Source organism: Strongylocentrotus purpuratus, unplaced genomic scaffold, assembly GCF_000002235.5.
Source record: "Strongylocentrotus purpuratus isolate Spur 01 unplaced genomic scaffold, Spur_5.0 spur5_scaffold_1, whole genome shotgun sequence".
NCBI classification, from domain to species: domain Eukaryota; kingdom Metazoa; phylum Echinodermata; class Echinoidea; order Camarodonta; family Strongylocentrotidae; genus Strongylocentrotus; species Strongylocentrotus purpuratus.
Window position 1 is genome coordinate 47030793 of NW_022145594.1, and position 26652 is coordinate 47057444.

General features: G+C 38.9%; 2 protein-coding genes across 4 annotated transcripts; both read left to right on the plus strand.

Moving 5' to 3' along the window:
• Positions 1–284: 284 nt before the first annotated feature.
• Positions 285–2901, plus strand: LOC763730. Of its 2 annotated transcripts, none has more exons than XM_030978363.1 (3): positions 285–724; positions 1480–1625; positions 2412–2901. In XM_030978363.1, exons 2-3 carry the CDS (start codon positions 1556–1558, stop codon positions 2711–2713), a joined length of 372 nt encoding a protein of 123 aa, XP_030834223.1. In that variant the 5' UTR covers positions 285–724; positions 1480–1555; the 3' UTR covers positions 2714–2901. The 2 variants fall into 2 exon arrangements, with proteins under 2 accessions (XP_030834223.1, XP_001199793.3); XM_001199793.4 differs by having other exon boundaries at positions 287–724; positions 1474–1625.
• A 17159-nt stretch (positions 2902–20060) lies between these two features.
• On the plus strand, positions 20061–24796 carry LOC115921176 (NACHT, LRR and PYD domains-containing protein 1-like). Of its 2 annotated transcripts, none has more exons than XM_030978364.1 (3): positions 20061–20236; positions 21209–21498; positions 22945–24796. In XM_030978364.1, exons 1-3 carry the CDS (start codon positions 20145–20147, stop codon positions 24669–24671), a joined length of 2109 nt encoding a protein of 702 aa, XP_030834224.1. In that variant the 5' UTR covers positions 20061–20144; the 3' UTR covers positions 24672–24796. The 2 variants fall into 2 exon arrangements, with proteins under 2 accessions (XP_030834224.1, XP_030834225.1); XM_030978365.1 differs by having other exon boundaries at positions 22990–24796.
• The last annotated feature ends 1856 nt before the right edge of the window (positions 24797–26652 follow it).

Here is a 26652-nt window from a genome sequence, read left to right on the forward strand (position 1 = left end):
TGTGTCCTGGTAGACAGGCTATAGCCCAAATCTAAGTTCTGTTTACTTCGTTGCCTAGCAACCTGGAACTGTTATCAGTGGGACTTTCATCGATGTTCGATAACCGCTTAGCATAACAATAGACCTTATTGCCCAGTAAATATTATGAATAGGCAACCAAGTCGTCTTGACTTTTGTTCCCGCCCACCGAATGGATCACCAATAATGAGGGCGTACCCAGGCACTCGCTGAAAAGAGGGGTGCATTGGTACCCCCAATCCAGAGTAAACCTGAAATAAACCAAGTGTTTTCGAATCTATGCCGCCGTAACTATGACAATGTAGTCTTGTACTTTGTAAAGTTAGAAGCATCTCAAGGGGATTCGTTCGGGTTGAGGGGTAAACTTGAGTTTTGTAAAGGAGGGGCACCACTGCACCCCTCTCCACCCGATGACCCCGGGTCAAGTTATGAATGAATGTGTGTCAATACAGCATGCTAAGCTAAGGTAGTCAGTGTTTATCAGCTGTGTGAATAACAGTTATCTGTCGCGAAGAGAGTGCTGCGTGTGATTTTAGAGCATACAATCTGCAAATATAACTTTATTCCGTGATTATTTATGGTGGATTACTGGGCTTTATTATAATGTCTAACTAAAAGATGGCAGAGTAAATATAACGATTGGAATATATACCTTGGTCAACTTTGAAGGGTGGTTTTGTTGGATTTCAACAAGGAATTACAACTGGTAAGTGGACGGATTTTTCAATATTTCTCAGTTGCATGCAATGTAAACTCGTATAATATATGGGTTATGGAAGCATAATAAACCGTTGAAGATATTTTACAGATGTTCTTCAGTGCAGTTAGCCCTAAGGGCTAGGTGATAATATAATGGCATTGCTATTAATATCACATTTTATATCTAAGGCTATGTATACATGTAATAGATCTAGAGCAGTACAGTGTAAGCGTAGACGTGTATATGATTCTTGTTTCTTTTTAGTTTTTCGATATACTACATTATTTTGCCAACCAGGCATCATTTTGTGACTTTCACTATGTACAGTGTAGATTGCCTACAAGAACGGATTATTCGAGAATGAATTTACGAATCCTCTTTGATAATATTTAGACAGAAGTCATATACATAATTTCATATTGACTATAGCATGATATAGGCCCTAATGATAACGTATGTGAACTTTATTGTACATTTTATCATTAATCATTAAGTATTATCAAGGAATATCTCTTTGGTATTATATAGTATAAAAGTATTGAATGCTTTGAGGGGTACGATTAAAATTAATACCTAATTAAGATGATCTATATATTGTACTGTGACCCGAGGCGTATCGTAGTGCATATACATGTAGTACAGTCTTGAGATCACCGACGAGCTAAAGTGTTTATATGTAATATGTATATTGCATAGTGTCTATTATATATCAAACTCCGCCATCTTTACAGTATTTTCTTTTGTTTCCCCTCCAGTTTTAGAAGAACAAGAAGAGAAGCACTAGCAGTGTTTTAGAAGCATTTTACAACTCAACGTTCGTGTGCAAAGGAAAATAAGATGCCGAGAAACGGGGACCCTACTTCATATTACCATCTAAACTCAAATGTGCCCATCAAAGCACCAGAAGGTGGGCCTACGTATTTAATTATGCTAATGAGAGAAAGAGATAGACGGAAGGAGAGGAACGAGAGAGAGAGAGGGAGAGAGAGAGAGAGAGGGACAGAGAGAGAGGAAAGAGAAACGGGACGCCCATCAAATCACCAGAAGATAATAATGCTATTGAAAGAGAGAGAGAGAAAGAAGGAAAGAGAGGAGACAGAGAGAGAGAGAGAGAGAGGGGGGGGGGGGTAATAAAGAGAAAGAGAAACGGGGAAGCCACTTCATACTACCATTTGAACTCAAATGTGCCCATCAAAGCACCAGAAGGTACGCATTTAAGAGAAGAGAACCTGAAAGAGATAATACATAGATAGATAGATGGATGGATGAATGGATGTAGAGAGAGAGAGAGAGAGAGAGAAGGGTGGGGGGGGGGGGGAGAGAAACGGGGACGCCCATCAAAGCACCAGAAGGTAATATGCTATTGAGAGAAAGAGATAGAAGGAAGGAGAGGAGAGAGAGACAGAGAGACAGAGAGAGAGAGAGAGAGAGACAGGGAGAGAGAGAGAGAGAGGGGGGGGGGGGGGGTAACAAAGAGAAAAAGAAATGGAAACGATCAGAGAAAGAGGGGGTGGGGGTGGGTGTGAACTTACGGTATATATGGGAGAGTGTTTATTTCTATCAAGAACTCAACACCCCTTCATTTGGGAAAGGGTTTTTAAAAATCCATACATTTTTGTAATTCTAATTCGTCATTGTAAAGCGATTTGGTCACCTTTTAATTTTTTTAAAATCCCTTTCTCTTCTTATGCAGGTCCGCTCAGTGACCAAGTCCTCTGGACAATCGCCACGAACCTAACGAGCCCGTGGTACGAGCTCGCCTACGCCCTCAATCTCCCCGACATCGAGCTCGCCCGCATCGACAAGCTCTACCCTACCCATCCCGAGCACGACCGCCATTTTGGTGCGCTAAGGGACTGGCGATACAGGTCATTAAAACTCATACCTCCTCACGAAGCCGCAATGGAACTGTCCAACAGCATGAAGAAACTTGGTCGTCAAGATTTATGTAATTTTGTATTGTATAAATACCAAGAGGCGTTACAATGTTCTTGATTATTTTGATTGAATTATTATTACGTTTCATTAATTCATCTCCTCTTGTTTTCTTGTATCGCCGTAGACTTTAATCAGAAGCGGTTCTGGAATATAATCATTTAACAACTAAATAATTCATATCTCTTGTAAATTTGATGTTTTTGTTGTGTTTTTCAAACTCAAGAATAAAGGATGGATGGATTAGTTTAATCATGGCCTTTGTTGAATACATTTGGACGTAAGCTTTAATAACGTCACATTCCAAATCGGAACAAATCATTGTTTTCATATTCAGAATATTACAAAACTTGGTAAGGGTATGAATAATTTAGTTGTTAACTGTATATTTTTTATGGGGGGGGGGGGGGGGGAAGGGGGTTGAGAGAGTGGGTTGGTTGAAGACCCCCCCCCCCCCACCCCCTCCAGAACAAAAGTCGTCTAGAGCCGCTTCTTATTTCTTTTTGTTGCCAACAGTGGTATCATATCGATATAGGCAATGAACAATGGTGAAGCGAGAATTTTGCAATACGATATTTCTGGGATGAGATTTCACTGGGATGAGATTTCACTCCGATGAATCATGACAATGTGCTTCACATTATTCCCTGATAATCTATGACATCATTCATCCCATTTGAGGATCCTAATACAATTCATATTTCCAATGACTTTTCTGTAGACACTATAAGTAAAATCTGAACTGAAATCTTTTATTGTTAATTAGTAACTCGTTGCTGTATTTAATATTAACCTATCATCAAATCGATTTATGTCTGTAATGTCTTTTTTTATTTTGATCATTGATATCATTTACCTAAATATACAACTTGATATCTTTAAAAAAATAGATGTAGAAAAATAAGTAACGCGTAGCTGGTACTATAGTTATTGAAAAAAATGCTATTAATCTATATTTAATGTATAGTGAAACTGAAGTCACATCAACGTTCTGTATGATTATTAACCTAAAAATATCATATTTCGCTAGGATTTCCTCTAACATGTGGACAAAACAAAAATCTCATGATATTAAATGAGTTCAAATTCGAGGGTATTCCATTCATTCCTCCCAATTTACCTCTCTAACAAGAACGACACACTATTGATTATTATTTTCTATTGATTATTACCAGGCGCGGATCCAGGATTTCTTAGGGGAGGGGGCCCAACTTTTTTTTTGTTTTGTTCCCGAAAATTTGAAAATCGCGCTGGCCGAAAAGTCGCTCAGTGGGGGGGGGGGGGGGGGGGGGGGGGGGGGGGGGGGGGGGGGGGGTACAGAGCACAATTTTTTTTTTTTTTTGCTCCCGAAAATTTGAAAAACGCGCCGGCCAAAAATTCGCTCAGTGGGGGGGGGGGGGGGGGGGGGGGGTAGTGAGCACATTTTTTTTTTTTGATCCTCAAAAAAATTTCAATTTGCACCCCCCCCCCTTGAGCGCCAGGGGGGGGGGCCCAACCTCCAAAAAAGGTAATATCACGTGATTTTACATGATTTTTTCTCAAGGGGGGGGGGGGGGGAGCCCGGGCCCCCCGGGCCCCCCCCCCCCCCCCCCCCTGGATCCGCCACTGATTATTACGACACGTTACTGGCACGGCCGAGAGAGATAGCATTCCGCCCACAAACGGCCAGCCATCAGCTCTTCACTCTGAAGTTCCTATAATATTTTGTTTAACCTTTTATCATTGCTTAAGTTCAAACAAAACGATGGAACAAGAAATGGGAGAGGGGCTCATAACAATACACTCTACAGAGGATTGGTCGAATGTTTTTGGTAGATTCTTGGTTAAAATGACCAATCAAATGGTAAATTTGGTCAAAATAAGGAACATCACTGGAAAATGTTTTGTCCGGTGAACAAATTATACCTTGTCAGTTGACTGGTTCGAATTTATTCAGTTTCATGAAGAATGCTTTATAAGTTTAAAGTGTTTTATGGAAGGAGTGTACTGCAATCATGATGCATCTGTTTGGAGGTAAAGGGCGTTAACTCATACACTTTAACACAGAGTTAACGCCCTTTTGGCTCTGAACAGACCAATTCATTTACCAAAGATGTTTTCATTCACTTTGTAAACATGTTCGAGTTGTCATAATTGAGGTATTGGTATATTTTCAACTCAAAACGATCAAAGTAGTGCATTTACAATGAGATCGAATTGTAGTTTGTCAACTATCAAGTGATGATAATTATAATGATGAATGTAAATAAACATAAATAGATGTGAAAATATTGTATATTAGAACGACGATTCTTTTTCTTTCTCTCTCTATGAACTCATGAGAGTATATTATGTTGTTTAGGCCAAATTCGGCGCCGATAGAAAAATTAGTAGCGCAAGCAAAGAAGAAAAAGAAGGACAATACGAAGAAGGCTATAGAGAAGAAGCAAAAGAAGAAGAACAAGAACAAGGTTGATAAAGAAGAACACTAGAAAGAAGAACAAGAAGAAAGAAAGGAAGAAGAATAAACATAAGGAGAAGACTAGGAAGAAGATGAATAAGAAAGAAAGAAGAAAGAAGGAAAAAAGAAACCAGACAGAAAAGCGGGAGGGAGAGAACAAGAGGGAGAGAGAGAGAATAAAAGGAGAAATAGAGAACAAGAAAGAGTGAGAAAGAGAATCAGTCATTGGCGTAAATAATAAATGATCGCTATATTTTTTCTTTCATATTTAACCCTAAATAGACATATTTATAAAATGCATTTTATTTATAGAAAATTTCAATAACTGGTAACCAAGCTTCCCACAAATCTTCAAAATGGGCTGCATAGCCCTTTGAAGATTAACAGCAGAAAAGGAAGAAGAAGAGCACTGCAACAATAGGCATATACGGCAATATTTTCACGATGGGAGGTTGAGGCCTCTTGCCACTAGAAAGATTTTTTTTTTTTAGTTTTCTGTTGTTGTTGTTGTTGGGGGTGGGGCTTTGGGAGGTTCTTGCAGTCATTTTCTACACGTGCCTCGCTATTTTTTTAATTTTTTTAATTTTATTATTTATGTTGTTTATTTCTTAGGAGGGGGGGGGGGGCTTGATCTCTGAACCCTACAGAACCACTATTATGGTTCTATTAGAACCACTGCGTAAAACACTATTTCCCCACATTTTCTTTAAGGCCTGCATGTTTGCACTTGTTTTACCAGGAGGGCTAAGACCCCCTGCATGGTCACTGACAGGTGGTTATCTCATCAAATCAGCATTCAAGTAACATAATAAATAGGGTACCATGGGGGACCAACGGTCACCACTTAGGCATTGTTTGCTATATAGAGGGCGCAAGTAGCTAAGTAATGCATTGGGGCTTAATATTTTTATGCTCTCTTAAAGACAATTTTATAGAACACAGGGTCTTCTGGGGAACCACGTATATGGATTGGGTCCCATGGGCCTGTATAAGGGCTCCTTCGGATTGCAAAGGCAAGGCTGGGGGTCCAGGGGCGGAGCCTCCCCCCCCCCTCCAGTCGCTCTCAAATTTGAGCTATTCAGAATCTTCAAGATAGCCGTCTTGACCAATAGAAACACACCCTCTCTCTTAACAACAATTTTTGAGAACAACATATTATTTTGGAGTCCAGGTGCCCGCCTTAGAGCCCCTGCTGGGGCAAAGCTTTTGCTAGGGAGCCCCAAAGATTTTCAGTTGTTAAATTATTGATTTTAGAACCTTTAAACTGGCCGTCACGAGTGATAGAAATTGTTATTTCTCCTTGAAATTCACAGAACCTTTATAATAAAAATAATAATAATAGCTCGTTCTTATATAGCGCTTTCAAACTGTTCTATTTTCTCTGTTTTCGTAGGCCCATGTCAAGCAAACTCATCAGAAATCTGTAATCTGTATGTGTAATTATAGGTTTCATGATTTTGTTTCCTCTCTCTCTCTCTCTCTCTCTCTCTCTCGCTCTCTTTCCCTTTTTTAGGCCACCAAAAGGGGTTGGCCGTGGCTGATTGCCCCAACCCCTCTGATCCACCACTGACATAACAACAATTATTATTATTATTATTATTATTGGAGACCCTGAAAACTTTCTTAATACTGATGTCAATTTATGTAGTACTATGCTAACCTGCATGGTATAGTAACATAAACAAGTCAGATCAAAAGAAGTTGAAGATTATACAGAACAAAATGGTGAGATTTATCAACTGTTCTGGTCCAAGAACTCATGTTGGCTACAGCGAACTTTCTAAAGCTGGTTTTCTTGAAGTCGACCAAAGATCAAAACAACTCGTATTGCATCATGTGCATAAAATATACCATACTAGGTCGAATCATTATATTCGATCCAACTTCGATCTTGTTACTGACGTACATGATTATAATACAAGAAATAGACGATTCAACTTTAACTTACCTGAAAGAGTAGGTAGTATTGGAAATTCGTTTTATTACAATGCCATAAAAACATTGGAATTCCCTTCCCAATGGTGTAAAAGAAATAGGAAACTATGATCATTTTAAGAGGAAATTAAAGGAATACCTAATACTTGACAGTCAGAGAAGAGAAGTGAATGACATGTTATATGATTGAAATTTTTATTCTTCTGTCGGTTCATACTTTTTCATGTTGTATATACTTATGTTTTCGTACGTTATAGAATTTCTACAAATTCATCATTATTTTCCTCTTCTTCCTTCTCCTCTTTTTCTTCTTCTCCTTCTTCTTTTTCTTCTTGTACTTAATATCATTTCTATCATCAGTTTAAATGTTGTTATTATTATCTTTAATAAGTAGTTCTTTTAATTTTCTTATCTGTCTGTAAATATTACTATTTTAACTTATTAATTTTATACATGTCTGTAAGGGACCCCACTGGAAATAAGCTCTCGAGCTTTCGTGGGTTATCCTGTTCAAGCTGACTTTTTTTGATCTGTTATTATTGTATATTGTTGTATGTTGGAAGCTTGTCGAATAAAAATCAATCAATCAATCAAATTCGTTCACCAGTCGCGCGCAGAGTCAGAGAATATCCTTTTGAAATAGCCAGGCAGTTGTGAAAAAAGAAAGTTTACATCAGAACAATTATTAACAGCTAAATGCAGAAGTAATCTGGTGCAAGGTCATTTTGTCATCACAATCCATAGTCATAGCCTAGACGTATGCATAGCTCGAATGTCGTGTGTGTAGCGAGCACTAATTTGAGCGCCAGGGGGGGGGGGGGGGGGGGGGGGGGAGCGGGTCTTCGGGCCCCTGGATCCGCCACTGTTGCGACATACTGGTTAGTCCAAAATCTGGCCGATTAAATTTTGACCTCCACCACACCGTACCAACACAAAAATATTCAAATATTAGATGCAGCGGTAGGATGGCTGGGTTACGTTTAAAAAAAGACGCCAGCCGGGATCCGGGATCAGCCAGGGGATTCCCCTCTTATTCGCGCATCACGTGACCCAGCCATCGTGCAGTCGCCATTTTCCTACCAGAAACGTGCACGTACTGTCACGCCCAAAGGTCACGCCACACCACTTTTAATTCTATAATCGACGACATGCTGCCTTTGTAAACCTGATCACACTGAAACAAGATTACTGGTTAGTCTATTTTAAATAGTCTTGTTCCTTGTTTATCATTATGTTACTAGTAGTCTAGACTAACTCCAGCTCCAGGAAGCTCGCCCGCTCCGACACAGGCGCCGCCGACACCGACGCCGCGACGCCTGCGGCGCCGGTGTCGGAGCTTCCTGGAGTTACTACTAGTAGACCTAGATCTACTAGTTGTATGATGGAATGCATGCAGTTTCAAACTTGATGGGGGTAATTGAGTATAACCATGGTCGGCGGCACAGGGGGGGGGGGGGGGCAGGGGGTGCAGCCGCACCCCCTATCATTTGAAAAAAGGGAAGAGGAAAGGAAGGAGAAAGAGGAAAAGGAAAAGAAAAGAAAAGAAGGGGACGAGAAGGAGGAATTAGGCCAGGAGAAAGAGAACTATAAATGTAAATTATGACGTAAGGAAGGGGGGGGGGGGGAGGGGGAAAATAAAGATAGAGAATCAGAACATAAAGAAAAAAATAGAAAAAGCAAGCCAAATTAGGCGATCAGATTTTATTAATAGACGCGTCATTACATTCACATTAGGCCATGTAAAATTGATTTCATGTTGATCGTCCCCGCCCGCTTCCTTTTTTCCGCCCGCCTCCTTATTTTGATATTTGATATTTTTTTTTTTTGTATTTTTTTTGTTGTCTTTCTTCAAACATAAATGTAGGGAGGCCAATGCCCAAATCTAACTTTTTAATTACGAATTTGTTTAAAATAAAACAAAGATTAAAAGAAAGCATTTACTTTCACTAAGAAAAACTCACCCATCTGCCGACTCCAGAAGTTCCATAAAATAGGAGATATCCAGGTTTTAAGCACTACCTTCCTTCTACGCTTGGCCGTACGCAAGAGCCTTGAAACAATCAATTTCATGGTCCCAAAAATTACGTCGAGAATTAGACAGGCCCGAGGGAATGGGCGTGTCATCATGGTCAACAAGTTCAAAACTTCGCGCGAAAGTACATTCATCATCACCGGCTAGCCTTGAATTAGTCGCACACACCGACAAAGTACTACAGGCCGTCCAGGTACGGTAATTGCATGCAAGCCGCAATCGAGCCATGCTAGCCATGCCATAATGAGAGAAAGCTCGAAAACCACTCCTTGTAAATTAAGAAAATGATTGAAATAAATAAATAGGCCTACCTTAGTTTTGATATGTATTCCAATTATTTCCTCATGAGTAAAGATCAATCTGACACTGCAAAATCCAACAGTTGCAGCGAACACAATACGATCGATAAATCCAACAGTTGCAGCGAACACAATACGGAATCAAACATAGTCAATAGGACTGCACGCATTGATAGACGTGTACTGACGGAGATATTTCTCTCCCTCTCTCTCTCTCTCTCTCACTAACCATGATGATATCATACACTAAAACACACACGTTCAAATCATGGCATTCATTACACTTCTCAATTGGAGTATAGACTGCTCACGTAGACTTTTTTTTTTACTGAAATGTCTTTTTTTACACTTCTCATACATTACTGCACGACACACTGGTGTCTAGTGCTGAGAAAAAGGTACTATGTGTGAGACTACGTCAAATTTGTTTTGCGCGCGATGAGACCGGACCTCATACATATTCATATTATGATGTCGCAAGACTTCTATTTGGGCTGGAACAATGACGTCTTTGTTCACAGTTTTGCTCCCCAATTTGAGATGGCTCTAGCTATGGGGCTCAAACCAACGCAAGATTGACAAAAACATCGTACTCTATCTACCTTTGATTGTGCAGTTTGTAAAAATCTGCAATTAAAAAGATATAATCCTTTTTCGTTATATTTTCTAGTTGTTAAAAGTGACATTTGTGCACAACTGATATGTTAATCTCTATCAAAAGTTCTTTGATATTAAATTGATTCCATATTTTTAGGCGCTACCTTCAGTCATTGAGAAGGATTTTAGTGAGCTAACCTCATCGTCCTCTAGGACCCATCTAGTTTCTCTTGTGCGTCCGTTATTTTCGTCTGCTAGCGCAATTATTGGATCAAAATACATCAAAATCTGCAAGATCGTCAACAAATGGTGAAAGACCATTACAGATCCGTGATTATAGGTATGTTGTGGAGTGTGTAATTGTGTATTTGTTATACATTTTATTCCCTAGATATTTGTTTTCTTTTTTTTCCCCTTTTTTTTTCTTCTGGTAATTTTCTGACTTGGACGACGAGCGCACAAATCGTAGGCGTAGAAGCCTTACGCCCGGGCATTGGCCTCCCTAATAAATGTAATACAATTGAACAAATGTATAACATGCAAAGTATATAAGAGGAACACTTATAAGAATCAAGTTCATACAATGCATTTACATGAGAAAACAAAAGAAGAAAAAACGAGGAGACCTAATTAAAGCTTAGCTTGTAGAGGTCAGGTCCCTCAAAAACAATAACATAAACAACCATTAAGAACAGCCTGGTTATATAATACAAGAAATGTTCGTCAAAGGCGCTAAAGTACTAAAACAAATAACTATAAACAATAACCATATGATTATACACATGGTTTAACTGAGTAATAAAAAAGGGTGGGGAGAAAACAACACAGAATACTTATCATATGCATCTTTTCCACCTTTTCTTCAAATACGCTGTTCAAATATTCTTGTACAAACATACTAAGACTCTAGAAAAAATTGTATTGAAATGTAGAGTGGTTGATATGCTACATTGTATATGATCGGCGATATGCTGAAGTGAAGCTGCGCTAAAAAATGATGCGATGATGCATGCGCTGCGCATGAATATATCGCATGTATATGCTTGAGTCGAGGAGCTAGCTAGAGATGAGTCGATCGAGTCGACTGATCATCGCATCGCAGATACCTCACGATAGTGCGGCCGCGCTCTAGCGCTGGATTTTACACGCGGCAGCCATCTTGGGAAAAATATCAAATATCAAATAACATGGTACACCCTCCTCCTCTTTTTCAAAAAATCCGGACGATCAACATGTAATCAATTTTACATGGCCTTATTAACGGAAGTTCAAACATTGGTTTACGATAAAAAACTTTTCACCGAAAAAAATAAAATCAAATTAATCCCATATATCTCCTAAACCTTATGGCTGATTGTTCAATTGAAACAACAAATTCATCCATAACAACCCTTCTGAAAAATATGGTGAAAACCCCCCCCCCCCCCCCCCCCCCCCCCCCCCCCCCCCCCCCCCCCCCACCCCCCCCCCCCCCCCCCCCCCCCCCCCCCACCCCCCCCCCCCCCCCCCCCCCCCCCCCCCCCCCCCCCCCCCCCCCCCCCCCCCCCTGACTGTTCTTGTTCTTGTTAGTTGAACTTAAAAACTGTTTCCTTTTTAATTTGGCAAAAAGTATGCACCAAATCGATCCATTTATGCATCAATTTAAAAAAAAAATCTTCAACTTCTGAGGTGGCACATCCTCCCAAGACACCCCCCTTCGTTTTTGCTCATGCATGTTGAGTTGAACTAAAGACTGTGTTCTTTTAATTTCGCATAAAGTATGCACCACATCAAGCTATGTATCCATCAATTTAAACAAAATCTTCAACTTCTGAGGGGGAATATCCCCCTCACTGGCTATCAGACACTCCCTGCATGGTGCGCCCATCTGCCCTCCCTAACAAAATAACCTGGCGCCGCCCCCGAGTATAACTATAGGTTGTTGTTGTTGTTGGTAATAGTTTAATGGCATTCATTCAGTATTGAATATATACGCCATATCTTTAGTTTTATAACAAAATCAGTTATACAGTATAAGAAAACTGAGAATGAAGATTTGTAAGGATATAATTAATTAGTCAGTAACACAATTTATAAGAAGTCTCTGGATGGTTTGCAACTTTGTGTTTCTGCTTTTTTTTTAACAATAGGCCTACTCGCTGTAGTTGTAGTGTTGTAGTTGTCCTTGTCTTATTTGGTTACAGTCATCATTTTGATTCTTGTTATCACCTGTATGACTAGACCATTTCCTTTAAAGGACAAGTCCACTCGAAAAATAACTTACTTTCAATAAAAAACAGAAAAATCAGACAATCAATCAAAAAAAAGTCTGAGCAAAATCGGATAACTAATAAGAAAGGTATGAATTTTTTGAAAAAGTATGTATAACTATGGAAGAATATGGAAGATACCGTGCATCCAGAAATGTAATTGTTTAGTTAATTAAGCAGGGCTGTCAACTTTGGGGAACTGCTTCGTGGGAGATTGTATGCAATTATTTTTGGGCCTAACGGGGGCGGTTTTGAGTAATAATTTTTTTTTTGAAGTGCTCACTACCCCCCACCGTTGAGCAAAACAAATTGCTTACGATACATAGGCTACTGTATCGTATGCTGCTTCATTTTACACGTTTGGCGGGAGGTTTTTTCATAAACCGGGAGATTGCGGGACAGCAGGAGATTGAGCCTGGTGGCGTGAGACTCCCTCCAAATGCGGGAGGGTTGACAGCCCTGGGGGGTGTTCCACAAAGATCCTAAGTAGAACTTAACTCTAAGTTGGACTTAAAAATTATGGACAGCCATTGGAGTCTTAAAATGAAATATATTCAAAAGCAGAAATTCAAGTATTTTAGACTTTTTATAAATTCCACATCCAGAACATGAAATCTCCTTGATGATAGAAAATATAAATGATTTGAATAAACAATTAATGCCTTTCAAAATAACTTTTACAAAATATTTTCAAAGATGCTAATGGCTTTCCATAATTTTTAAGTCCAACTTAGAGATAAGTTCAACTTAGGATCTTTGTGAAACACGCCCTGATTAAGGGCTACTTCCCCCGCAATGCTAATGATCTCCTTTTCTACCCCTTTAAAGTTATCACCTTATTACGGAATGTACTGGAAAAATGCAGAAGATCTGCAGTCAAGTTTCCAGGTCTGTTTTCCAAGGTCCATCTTCCTTCTCCAATATTTTTGATCTGATGATCGATGTGACAGTGTCAGTGTGTAATGTACATGTACACATTACTTCAATGTTAATTTAATTTTTGTCCTCCCTTTTTCTACTGTAAATAGTGTAATGTTTCATATCGCCCCATATGCGCTTCCAAAGCTAAGAACTTTGAAAATTATTACCCTAGCTTGTAACAAGGTAATAAATTTGATTAAAAAAGTACATAACGAAAATGGCCAAAGGGTGTCTGGGCTGACTCAAAGTCAGCGGGCCAAACTCCGGTGACACTGTTGTGGGCAATAAGTCCTAAAACAAAAACTTGTTGTATTGCACTTTGCGACCAACCCCCCAAAAAATTATTTTAATTAATGAATAAAAAATATTTATTTTGTTTGTTTAAATGGGATATAAATGCATAAAATCAAATTATTCCAAAATTCTCACTCGTGCGAACCATGGGTGATTATGAGGTGAAAAAGATATCATTGGAATGATGACGTTGAAACACATGTATTAAAGCATTAAAAACTGAGAAATATCCGCCAAAAGAGGGCGGAAAAAAAAAGAAGAAACAAAAAAAACATTCAAATCTGAAAAATATCGGTCCAAAGAGGGCGACAAAAAAAAAACTTGAAAAAAACAAACTTTTCCGACCGACCGACCCATGTTTTGGCACCCAAAGGGCAATACAACAAGTTTTTATTTTAGGCCTAATCGTTGTTACTACCTAGGGGGCAAAACCCCATTTTGGGGGGTTTTGAGACATGGCGTGTTGTAAAAGGTAGTTCAGTCTCAACGTGTGCGGGGGACCTCCCTGCACAATTTCTATGTGGACTACCTTTGCAATATGCTACTGGAAAAAAAAAAATCTATAACTACTGTTGTACAACTCTGGGGATTACTTTTTAACAGTACCTCATTTTACCATGTGTAAGGTGTCATATGAAAGACAATTAAATTACCTACAAGATGATACCTCATTCAATAGGTTTGGGGATGAATTGCTAAACAATTTTGAGCCAAAAATGTGATTTTTAACCATTTTTTTCAAAAATATGAATTGCACATCAATACATATTTCTCCATATTTAATCGACTATGATGCTAACTTACTTGAAACCTGCTGAAAAACTGTGCGGACACATTGTTGATATCATATGCGAATTCCAAGTTTATTGCTCATTTTACTAAAAAGTTATAGTGCTCTAAAGTTGAAACTTTGTTATGAGCCAAAATAGCAAATTTGGTTGCTAAGGGCTGTCTTCTCCTTAGCAACAGTAACATAGTGACGTGAAAAATAGAATATATCGCGAGAAGATGCTATTACTAAGCAGATGACGACTTTGATAGGAAGTATGATGTCAGATGTTGCATTTTCATCATATTTTAATGATATATATCGCTTAGTTCCCGTTGCTATGGTGATAATATGCCTAGCAACTGTTATATATACATGTAATGTGTTCTTACAGTGAAAAATTACGATATAGGTCAGGTAATACATGAAATAAGACCTGTTGCAAGTGACAGACATAATTTGCCGTCTTAAACAGTCATGTTCATAGTGCATGATGTGGTTCAGAACTCTCACCCTACCCCCTCCCTCTATTGAAATGCCCCCCCCCCCCCACATCAAAAGTAATTTTGGGATGGGGGCAGTATGTTGTGTAGGACATGATGTGTATTCAGAAATGATGCAGGCTTTCTGTCAAGTGATACATAAAATGAGATTTGTATCCAGGTGGTAGTCATGATTTTCAATCTGAATCATGAATATAATGGGTGTAGGGTTCAGAATGGGCACCCTTCCCTTTACCTGAGATCCTTCCCCCCCCCCCCTCCTAGAATGAAATTAGAGCAATTAGTGGGAAGCTATATTAATAAAGCAAGTTGCAAACGAAGAAGAGATCAAATAATCTTCACACAGCATTTGTTATCTAGGCTATAGTGAAATTATCTGTCAGTGGGTTATACTGCCCCGCCCCCTCCATATTTTTCATCTCAAAACTTTGGCATAATCCAATAGCTACAAAGCTATTCGAAGAAGAAAAAAAAATTGCGATACTGGACGGTAAGGTTCAAAACTTGTACGCCCATTTCATTTTTGGGGGTAGATTGAAAGATATCGATGAAAGTCATCAGAACCTGCAATTCAAACGCCACTACAGTTTCTGTGACATTCCAATGCCCCCCCCCTGCCAATACGCATACACACTCTCAAAATTAATGAGAGAAACTGATGCCAAGCATCATTTATTTTAAAAAGCACACTTAATTTTATAATTAAATAGATCATGAAGAATAAAATGATACAGGAAAAGTTTGAAATAACCCGCTCTTCGATCCACTCTAAAATTTGAAATAAATCCAGATAAATAACTCATAAATCCAGATCTAATCTACAGTTTTGTGACAGAGACCGATTATTAGGACATTACCGAATAATACGATACTAATTATATTAAAATAATAGACAGGATTTACACTGTGAAACATTTACATGTAAATACTTGGTAATGGTGGGTATAGCTTGCACCTCCCCCTTCCATGTGCCATGCCCATCCAACCTCCCCTAGATAAAAACAATAGATATTAGTGCCAATTACAATATACTTTTGAAAAATCAGTGTTTATGCCTAGATTGTTAAAGGCAAGCATAATGTATGCCAGCACCATATCCTTCTTACTTCCTTTCCCTCTTTCTCTAAAGTTTGACAAAAGTCGATTTCTATAAGTATTCATCTCTCTTTGTCATGATTGATTGATTGATTGATTTGTTGAGGGACAAGAAACCTGTTAAAGTTATTTGTGAAATAACATGTGATTTGGATTCATAAGACGGACAGGGTCTAAACGATTTAAGAGATTTTTAATAATCAGGGGCTTAATATAAGGGGAAAGGGGCCAATGTGCAAGTTATGCACACAAAACCGTTTTAAAATATGAAATGAGGAAATAGCGAGGAGGCTTAGCGGAGATGGCATTTAGTTTTAACTAGTATGGTGAGGTTACAATTTGATAGGTAATGATATAACATAACATAAACATCCTTTATGAACAACTTAAAGTCCTTGATTATTCGTTTGTTGAAATTGAACATTAATATAATCATAATGATGTTGCATTCAGTCGGCTTTTGAATGAGCTGGAAGCTCCTCTCACCTTTGGCCTGCTATGATTGCTAGTTGAATCACTTCGTGACAGGTACCAAGAAAATTGTTAAAGAACTTGGTGTAGGTATGACAGATCAATACTGGACGACTATACACTAAAACAGGAGTTCCAGAGTATTTCAGTCCTGGATCAGAATCGCGGTTCAAGATTTATATATGATTATGCACCGATTGCATCCACAGCACCAATGATGCCCTGGAGTAGCTGGAGCGCCTTATGGATGAGATAATATCAAAATCCACACACTCTTACAAGAACCAAAGATTTGTGAAAACACATTATGAAAAATCAAAGAGGGAAATCGATGAGAGAATTTCAACTGGGATCTCCCTCACAAGTACCTATACGACAAGCTGTGGCCCAATACCACAATGAAGTGAAGGTGGAAGAGACATTGTAGGCCAGGCGGCAGCAGAGGATGCTATCATGTAGTATCTGCAATGTCTTTCATTTCAAAGAATAAAAAAGAGCTAGGGATGGGGTACAAATTCTCAACCCAAGCCGTCCAGTATCTCCCAATTCGGTTTAGCGCTGAAATCACATCTATCTTTCGAATTCTGGGCCCCGTCTTACATGTAGTTGCGATATATCCAACTAAGGAGCCTAATACTCCTTGTCCAAACCAACTTTATCTTGAATAATTATCTTGAAATCAATTCACAACTCTGTTTGAACAGTGGCGCCTAGAGCAATCAATGTAACTGCCCCCCCCCTTGCCCAAACGTATCTACGTAACTGCACAAGTAAGGCGACTGGCATGGGAATTTTGCAAGAGAGCAAATCGATCGAGTTGTAGGCCTATATGTATAGTTTCATATTTTAATCATAGATAAGTTGTTTTCTATTCATTTCTACTTAAATAGTGAACAAAATTAGCGAACACTACGGTCGAGGAATATAGTAAGGTAACCTAAAGATAAGATTTTTTTCAAGAATTGAAGTTTTTTACAAAGGTTGAAAGATGATTTTCTTTTGAGAAAGTTGCCATTGCAAACATTCAGTTATTTAGGGTGCAATATCTCACAAGAGGCTGGTGAAACTTATAAAAGGGGGCAAAGCAATGGGAATTACTTGTTGGTGTCAAATTTGGACCCATTTAAAAAGTGCTAATTATAAACTATATCTATATTTGTGTCCAAAATTAGGAGATCCTGTGCAACCTACGCTACCGAGCTTTAACAAAAATTATATTTCTAATGCATTTAGCCTCGCATATTGGGGCGCATGTATTCAATGGGATCAAAAGTTTCTCTCTTTTACGTTTTTGTGTGCCCCTTTTTGTACTCCCTTCAAATGCACGTGCCCCCTATCCCCATAGAGATACCACTGCATACCAAATAGATATAAATATGTAGGTTTGTGTTTGGTTGGAAGGCTTTCGATCAAACTGGATTAATCATATGTCTTAATGAAGACAATGTACTAATTTATCGATTGCAATGTACTTTATGAATATAGCTTTGTAAAAAATGCTCTTATTTGGTTCTAGAAGTGGGGGGGGGGGGGGGATGGTCACAGAAGGGGCAAGGGTGGGTGCACATTCTGAACTCCTACATCTATTGTCTTCATGATTCAGACTGAAAATCATGACTATCACCTGGAATGGATCCAGAACTCATTTTATGTATCACTTAACCGGTAGCCTGCATTATCTCTGAACACACATCATGTCCTACACAACAAACTGCCCCCATCCCAAAATTACTCTTGAATTTAATGGGGGAGGGGGGGGGGGGGTGAAAGTTCTGAACCACACCATGCACACCATGCACTATGAACATGTTTAAGACAGCAAATTATGTCTGTCACAGGTCTTATTTCATGTATTATTTGACCAATATCCTAATTTTTCACTGTAAGAACACATTATATAACAGTTGCTAGGCATATTATCACCATAGCAACGGGAACTAAGCGATATATATCATTAAGATATGATGAAAATGCAACATCTGACATACTTCCTATCAAAGTCGTCATCTGCTTAGTAATAGCATCTTCTCGCGATATATTCTATTTTTCACGTCACTATGTTACTGTTGCTAAGGAGAAGACAGCCCTTAGCAACCAAATTTGCCATTTTGGCTCATAACAAAGTCTCAACTTTAGAGCGCTACAACTTTTTAGTAAAACGAGCCATAAACTTGGAATTCGCATATAATATCAACCATGTGTCTGTTCAGTTTTTCAGCAGGTTTCAAGTCAGTTATCATCATAGTCGATTAAATATGGAGAAATATGTATTGATGTGCAATTCATATTTTTGAAAAAAATAGTTAAAAATCACATTTTGGCTCAAAATTGTTTAGCAATTCATCCCCAAACCTATTGAATGAGGTATTATCTTGTAGGTAATTTAATTGTCTTTCATATGACACCTTACACATGGTAGAATGAGGTACTGTTAAAAAGTAATCCCCAGAGTCGTACAACAGTAGTTATAGATGGCGGCCATTTTGAAAAATGGCCGCCATTTTTTTCCAGTAGCATATTGCAAAGGTAGTCCACCTAGAAATTGTGCAGGGAGGTCACCTGAACACATTAATACCCAACAACCTTTTACAACATTCCATGTCTCAAGAACCTGCTGTGCCCCCTGGGTATACGTGATTGAATCCAAAAAAAGGAAAGCATGACCTCTTGTGAGGTAAGGACTAAGGACTAATCAAGGCCAAGGCTTGTCCATGATGTAATTATTAAGAAAAGGGATGGACAGAAACAAGAAATCCATAGTGAGTTCATTATAAACATGATGTAAAACAGTTTAACACACCAAAGCATCTCAAATTCTCAATCTAACAGAGCGATGTGAAGAAAGTAAATGGTACAGATAAATACACAAGAAATATGTACAGTGGCAGCCTAAGTCAAGCAATCATTTATAAAACCGAGGCTTTGCCAAGGCATATATGTTAAGTATGCGTCTATAGGGCAAATAAGATGTACCGGTAATCATTTACAACCTGTCAGCCAAGATCAAACTTTTGGAATGTATGATTTTTGGGAGGGGTCGTGTCTTATCAATTTCTGTTTATTGATAATAATTATAACATTTGGGTCTGGGCCTATGACTCATGAGTATGATTTATATATATTGTTTTGTATGTGTATAGACTCAAATACATGTAGCTGGGTTTTATGCAATATGAAAGCCTTAAAGGGATCCAGTAACTTTGTCTTAGATTCTGAAACAAAATCCTGGATTTAGCTCATGCTGCAATGATAATTATAAACCTTTAGGTCAGTCAAGAACTCCATGACTTTCACAAGCCGATCGCCTGTCTGATTATCAAGGTATTTATGATTGGAAATCGAAACCAAATTTTGCGTTTGCCAAACGGTTTTTATAACACTACAGTCCATTGGGAAAAACCGAGTACCGGTATGGTAAAAACCGGTCACTCAAAGATTTTTACTTTTTTGAGGCACTTCTTGACCATTTTGAACCACAATTTTGTTAGGGCTTCAATATTACACCATATCACAGAAACTGATAACACGTAGAGCCGTGTTTCTCAGATTTAGCACTGTTAAACGATGCCTTTAACGGTGAGCATTTTGCATATATATATATGCATAACATTGGGGGATGATTATATAGGCCATCCCCCCTTGGTCAAACATTGGGGGGCGGGGGGATATATCCCCCATCCCCCCATCCCCCCCCCCCCATAATCTCCACCTATGGATATAGTGAAATTGAAACTCTTACGGATCTTTATTCCAACTGTTTTATGTTCATAATGTTTATATTTCTGAATATTGTTTTCAGGTTTTGTTTTCAGGTATTGTTGCCCATGTCTTATCACCATTTTCCAGAGGACTACATTTCTGTCGAGTGAGAAAGACATCTTACACCATGGATGGATTCTGCCTTCTCTATCTGCTCCTGATCCTCTTGATGAGATCTGGTGACGTTGAAACCAATCCAGGTCCGAACACTGCAGTAAGGTATGCATACTAGTAGTTCCTTCAGGGATTAACAATACAGTTGAGTTCTGGGCCCTGTTTCATAAACCTTGTTATCGATAACAAGTTACAATAATTGTTATTAGCTACTGAAATTGTGGCATTTGATTGGCTGAGAGCAGATTTGTGATTGATAACAAGTTTTATGAAACAGAGACCTTCAGTGAAATTACGAAGTTGCAAATGATAATTTTGCCCAGTCTTGCTAAAGTCACATGTACTGGACACAGAAATGTTAATATGAGACTGCACAAACATGTGGCGGAAAATTGTGGTCCACAGCAAAATATTTATCATATTAAAAAAAAAATGAAGAGCTTTCTTTTTCAGGGAAGATTTTTTTCTTTGATACTCACAACTTTTTTCTTCACCTTTCCCAGAACTCAACTTTCTTAAACAAGGCAAACCACACAACGTGGCCAATCGTCATGAATGAGTCAATGTGACACTTAAAATTATCATGTTTACAAAAAAACTTAGTGATTACATATTATTCAGCATACTGATGATAATTATGATGACGAAGGTATAATGATAATATTAATAATATAATGATAATAATCCTCATCATCATCATCAATTCTAGTAATGATGGTACCTGTAAACATTATCATTATTTGTACAATTAGTAGTAATCCTTTTCATATTATTATTATCTTTATCATCATAACCATCATTATTGTATTTACTTTCAGACTCTGCTTTTGGGGGAATAATTACCCTTGCCAGAACAAAACCGCTCTCACCTGCAACTTGGGCAATATTATGTTTCAAATGTTAACATCACATGCAGGCATTGCATTCTGATATTCCCAGACTACTATATTGCATGCTCGAGCACGTATGTACACTGTAATACAAGTTGTTGAGTATCACATGATAACTTCTCAGCAAATAGGATGCTCTCTAATTAATATTCTATTATACCCAATTGATTTATTATTCATTTTACAGTACTGTCAGTGAAATGGAGTTCCTGAAGCTGGCCCAGGACATCGCTCCATCTTACTATAACGCTGTAGGGATATCTCTAGGGTTCTCCTATGCTCAACTACAGGCAATCCTGGTTGAGAATTTGAAGAACTACACCAATGCCTTACTGGATGTCTTTATGAAATGGAATGTCATGCAGCAACCTTCACACTCAAACAAACGACAGCTTTTGGCAGACAGACTACGAGAGATTGACTTGGGTTCCCTATCAGACGGATTACTCAATGGACCTCCAATTCCAAACAGCACAGGTAAACAGATTTTAATTCTTGCTACACCAGAAGACATAGAAGACCATTCATAAAAGTGAAGTCAATTTTTACGATAGAGATAGTGAGTGCTCTGTGTTCTATTCATTTGCCACAATTTACAGAAGTGTCAAGTTTTATCAGGCCCTTCGCATCTTTTCATAATTTACTAATTTAGCTTTGTTAATCCTAGATATTTATCTGGACACCAATATCGTACATGTACAATAACTTTGAGTGACAGCAGAATTTAATGTATGTCAGCTTTCTTTACATGCAAACGTTCTACAAAAAAAAAAATATATTCCATTCTGATACTGTAATTATGCATCCGCCCACTGAAGATGGTGCCGATGAAAATATGTTTTGGGGTTGTATCCATCCGTCCTGTTTTTTATTGCGATATTTCAAGAACCACTTGAGGTATGAACTTCACACTTGGTGATAATATTTAATCGCAATAAGAATATAAACTTGATTAGATTTGGGATAAGACAGTGTAGGTCAAAGGCCAAGGGCCATAAGGGTCAAATTAAATTAATTTTAGGGTTTAAGCCCCATTATTGCAATGCATGAGCCTTGAATTTTAAATTTGTTGTTAATATGTATCACCATATTGAGACGAACTAATTATATTTCGGGTTAAGAAGATCAAAGATCAGCAAAATAGCAGGATTATCACCATAATAATAACTATTTAAAGTTATATCCTTCATCAAAAATTGATGGGCTTTTTATTGGTTGAGAGCTCTTCACGTGATAATAATAAACACTATTTTGCAAAAAGTTATATTTTTACGGCTAGCAAAAAAACTGTGAAACGTTTAACTCATAGCCTGCCATAAGGCGGAAGGCACGCTATTGTTAAAATGCTTTGTACACGCGAGCAAGCTACTGTTACTCAGCTTCTTTCATGATTGCACGCATTCATAATAGCAGTTATTGTTCATGCCCATTGGGCTGTGCCTAGTGTTTTGCACGCGCTATTGAAACCATCGCGTTAATCCGATTATCTTGTTATAAATTTGGCATTGGGGGGATTTGCGGCTTGGCACAATGGGGATTACCCCTGTGGCAGGATAAGAGTTAAATGTTAAATTTTTGTTTAGATTTGTTTTCAAATAATATTTTTAATTTAATGAATTTTGATCAATTTCAAAATTTTAAAGCAAATATACCCTGTCCTTGGAAAAATTATTCCAGTGATATTCATGTAGAAGTGTCATGTAAACCTAAAGTACTCAGATTTTGAATGCCCTTAAAACTGAATGAAATCATATAAGTTCAGACAAACATGTACATGTAGGACTTTGTGTCTTTGAGTACATGCACCTAGTCGTAGGCCACACTATTAGCCTCAAGCCTTTACAATTCTTTCAGATGTACCTTGTAAAGAACATACTATGTTTACCTATAGATATTATGTGAATATAGATTATGTATTTTTAGGAGGGCCATCAAGACTGACAGAATCACAGACCAAACCTCCTTCAGCTGAATTTCAGACCAAACCACTTTCTCCTGAACTGGTTGAGCGGTGTGCAAATGATTTCAAGTTCAAGTACAGGTCAACTCTTTGTAAGATCAGAGCTGATCCTCTCAATCCTGCTTCTGTTGTGCAGTTTAAAGAAATGTATACTAATCTGTTCTTACAAGAAGAACATGGAACAGAGAAGCGAAAGCTAAATTTCAATGATATCCTTGGTATCAGAGTCAATGGAGAGTTCCCCAGGCGGATCATGGTTCAGGGAGAGGCTGGGGCTGGAAAGACTACCTTTTGTGCCAAGATTGCCTGGGACTGGATGAGAGGGGAGTATTTCAGTGACTTTGTGTGGGTCTTGATTGTTCCTCTACGTGAATTTAAGCAGCACACTATTGGCGAGATTGCAAAGTCTTATCTGGCCAAAACCAATTCAGCAACAGTTTCTCAGATTACTGAGTATATCCGCTCAAATTCTGACAAGGTATTTATCGCTTTCGATGGGCTAGACGAAGTCAGTGGCAAAATCATGAAGACAGAATCTTGTGAATCACAGCCTACTGATCAAATGCAACTTCAGCCATCACAGCCAAGTGTCACCTCCTCAGAGGCATGTGGAAGCTTATCTGAGACTGGTGATATTGGACTTGTAGATATTCTTTGTTCGGATCAACTTGCCTCTTGCCCAGTCTTGGTGACGACTCGCCCATGGAGAGCAGTAGAGTTTAGATCAGATGGTGATCTAATGAAGCTCTACACATTCATTCATGTTGAGGGTTTCGACAGAGAGAATTTGTCAGTTTACATTCACAAATACTTTCCAAACAATGATGATAAAGCAAATCAGCTTATCCAGTTCACCATTGATAATGATATCATATCTGAATACATGGCCCACTATCCTATATATGTAGCCATGTTGTGTCTTATGTGGAAACAACTTGATGAGCCAAAACTAAAGGAAATGAAATCACTGAAAACCTTTTCTCAGATATTCAATGAAATGATTGGCTTTCTAAAAGAACATTATGCTCAGAAAGAGGTGAAGAAAGTAGGCAGCCCCTCACTTAATGCCTATTTGAAAAAAATTGATGAGCTTCTTGGACCTATTGCCAAACAGGCCCTCAATGGTCTGCTAGAAAATGCATTGGTTTTCAGTGAAGATGATTTCGAAATATGCCCAGAATCCAAGGACACTGCCTGTCGGGTTGGGATTTTGTCTCAGGAGGACAGAATTACCACTAGCATGGACATGCATGAGAGGAATCCTCATGTGCAATTGCATGTCTTCTTCCCTCACAAACTGTTTCAGGAGTATATGGCTGGAGTCCATCTTGCTTCCCTATATGAATCAAATCGTAATGAACTCCACAGGCTGATTGAGCAAGTAGTGCTGCCAAGAAAGGAGGAGTTTAGGTATCTCCTGTACTTCACTGTGTCACATAACAAAAGCATTGCAGCCCATATAATGAGGTCTATGCTACATGATATATCCATGAACAGAGGGGCTTCACTGCAGGAACAGAATATAGATTTCATTGTTGATGTAGCCTTTGAGAGTCAGGACCCAGATGTAGCAGCCTTGGTGAAGGCCATGATTTCATCAGAGAAGAGTGTGCTGGGCGACACATCAGCACACACTGTAGCTGGTTATGTATTCACTGGGGTACCTGTGGTAAGTTTAATCATTGATTGATAACCACAATTAGTTTATCCATTTTTGTACAAGTAATTCATCTTTTGTAATTTTATCATAGTACAACAGTAAAATCATGGAAGGGTGTATCCCAACTAGCACATGTGCTATTATCTGTACTATTATCTAAGTACACTGTTGGTCATAATGGTGGAATAATTATTTTTACCCCAATTTATTGAATGATTTTGACAATGGTTTATTCCTAATAGTTCTAGATAATAGTATACATTCTCAGATTTTATTGAATGACAATTGGGGAGTGTTTGTTTTGCGTGACTGCTAAAGCATGTGTGTGCTACAATGATAATCAACTAGGGGACCTACGTCCTTAAGTCATAACTGACAGTAATGGGGATTATGATACCTCATAAAAGGGCACTAATATAGCACATCGACACGGTTTTGATCCTGGGGGCTCAGTAACGAGGTCATTGCTTAGCCAATGAATCATGCCTGTACGCAGCGGGCGCTAGGGTACGTCGACGCCCCCACAAAAACACAAAAACAAAGAAAATGCAATAAATTTTCAATAATTTATTGCATTTTGCCCCGACCCCCAACATAAACAAATCTTCTTTGTGGACATGCCTTGAACCATAATGCATGGCCCTACAGAGGAATTATTCCACCATTATGACCAACAGTGTATATCAAGAACTGCAATGCCCGCATTTCTATTTCTTTGAGCAGATAAATAAAGCAATTAGATGATGCTATTGTATACAACACCCAACAAGGCACACGTTATTAATCATGTATGGTTTTCCTGTACTGTGGTGTACATGGCCTTGGATGCTAGCATACTAATATGTGACGCATCAAATACGATACATTGCAATGCAGGATATAAAATGGCGTCTAAAAAGTCCCGTTTGAAGAAAAAAATCAAGAAATAGGGGGGAAGACGAATAAGAAAAAGAATTCAGAACACACAAATTACAAGGCATTGGCGAGGACGTCAATGCAATTACATTGAAGCTATGTACTGTCACATGCATATAATACATATACAAAATGCATCTATACCTTTAAGACAACATTTTGGGAAAGGGAACTTCATCAATAGTTTGCACATTTTCATCCCTTCCATAAAATATCTTGGTTTATAAGTGTAACAGGGCACAAAGGAATCTGTTTGATATTCTTGGCTCTGTGCAAAATTGGTGTTATTGATATTGCAACTCTTAACATACATGTACATGACTACTGTAGATCAATTCATCCTATCTTCTGCTTACTCTCCCTTGTTAAGACTGAATACATGTATGTGCTCATCAAGGGGGAATCAACATTTTACTTCTGTTCTCCATATGGGGCTTTCACATATACACTCCGGGGCCCGTACGGCGAGTAAAATCAGACATTTTGGGAATTTTCGGCCGGCTGCCGTAAAGTTCCTACGGGCGCCGCGACAATTTTTTAAGCTGTACGGGCAACGTGGTGCTGAGTTGGCTGCTCCCAATTCTCCCGGCATTTTTATCTGACCGTTAGGCCGTAAAAAGCCCGTAAAGGGCCCGTAGGGCACCTTACAGGTTCCGTGCGGGCTCCGGACGGTGCCCGGACGGGCACCTCACGATTTTGTTAGGTAAATTTTCATGAAAATTTTTTACGGGCGCCTTGCGGTGCTCAAGGGTGCCGTACGTGTACGCTACGGCTACCTCACGGGCCTCTCAAGAGCCCCGGTGATATGCACAACACCGGAAGTCTGCCGTCCGGGGGCCATTTGAAATGAATATTGCCCGAGGCATCTCATAATGTACAACGCAACTTTAAATAAAGGAGGTGCGGATGTCAGAAAACACATAGTTCAGTGCACCGCACAGCACCCGCCCGGGCGCCTTGAGGATCCCGGCCGGGCCCCGGCAGGGCACCTTCCGGGAGCCATGGGTGCACCTGCTCATTGGGCAAAGCCCGTAAGTTTACCGGACGGCACCCTGCCGGCACCCTTACGGGCACCTTGCATTTCACTCGACCAATA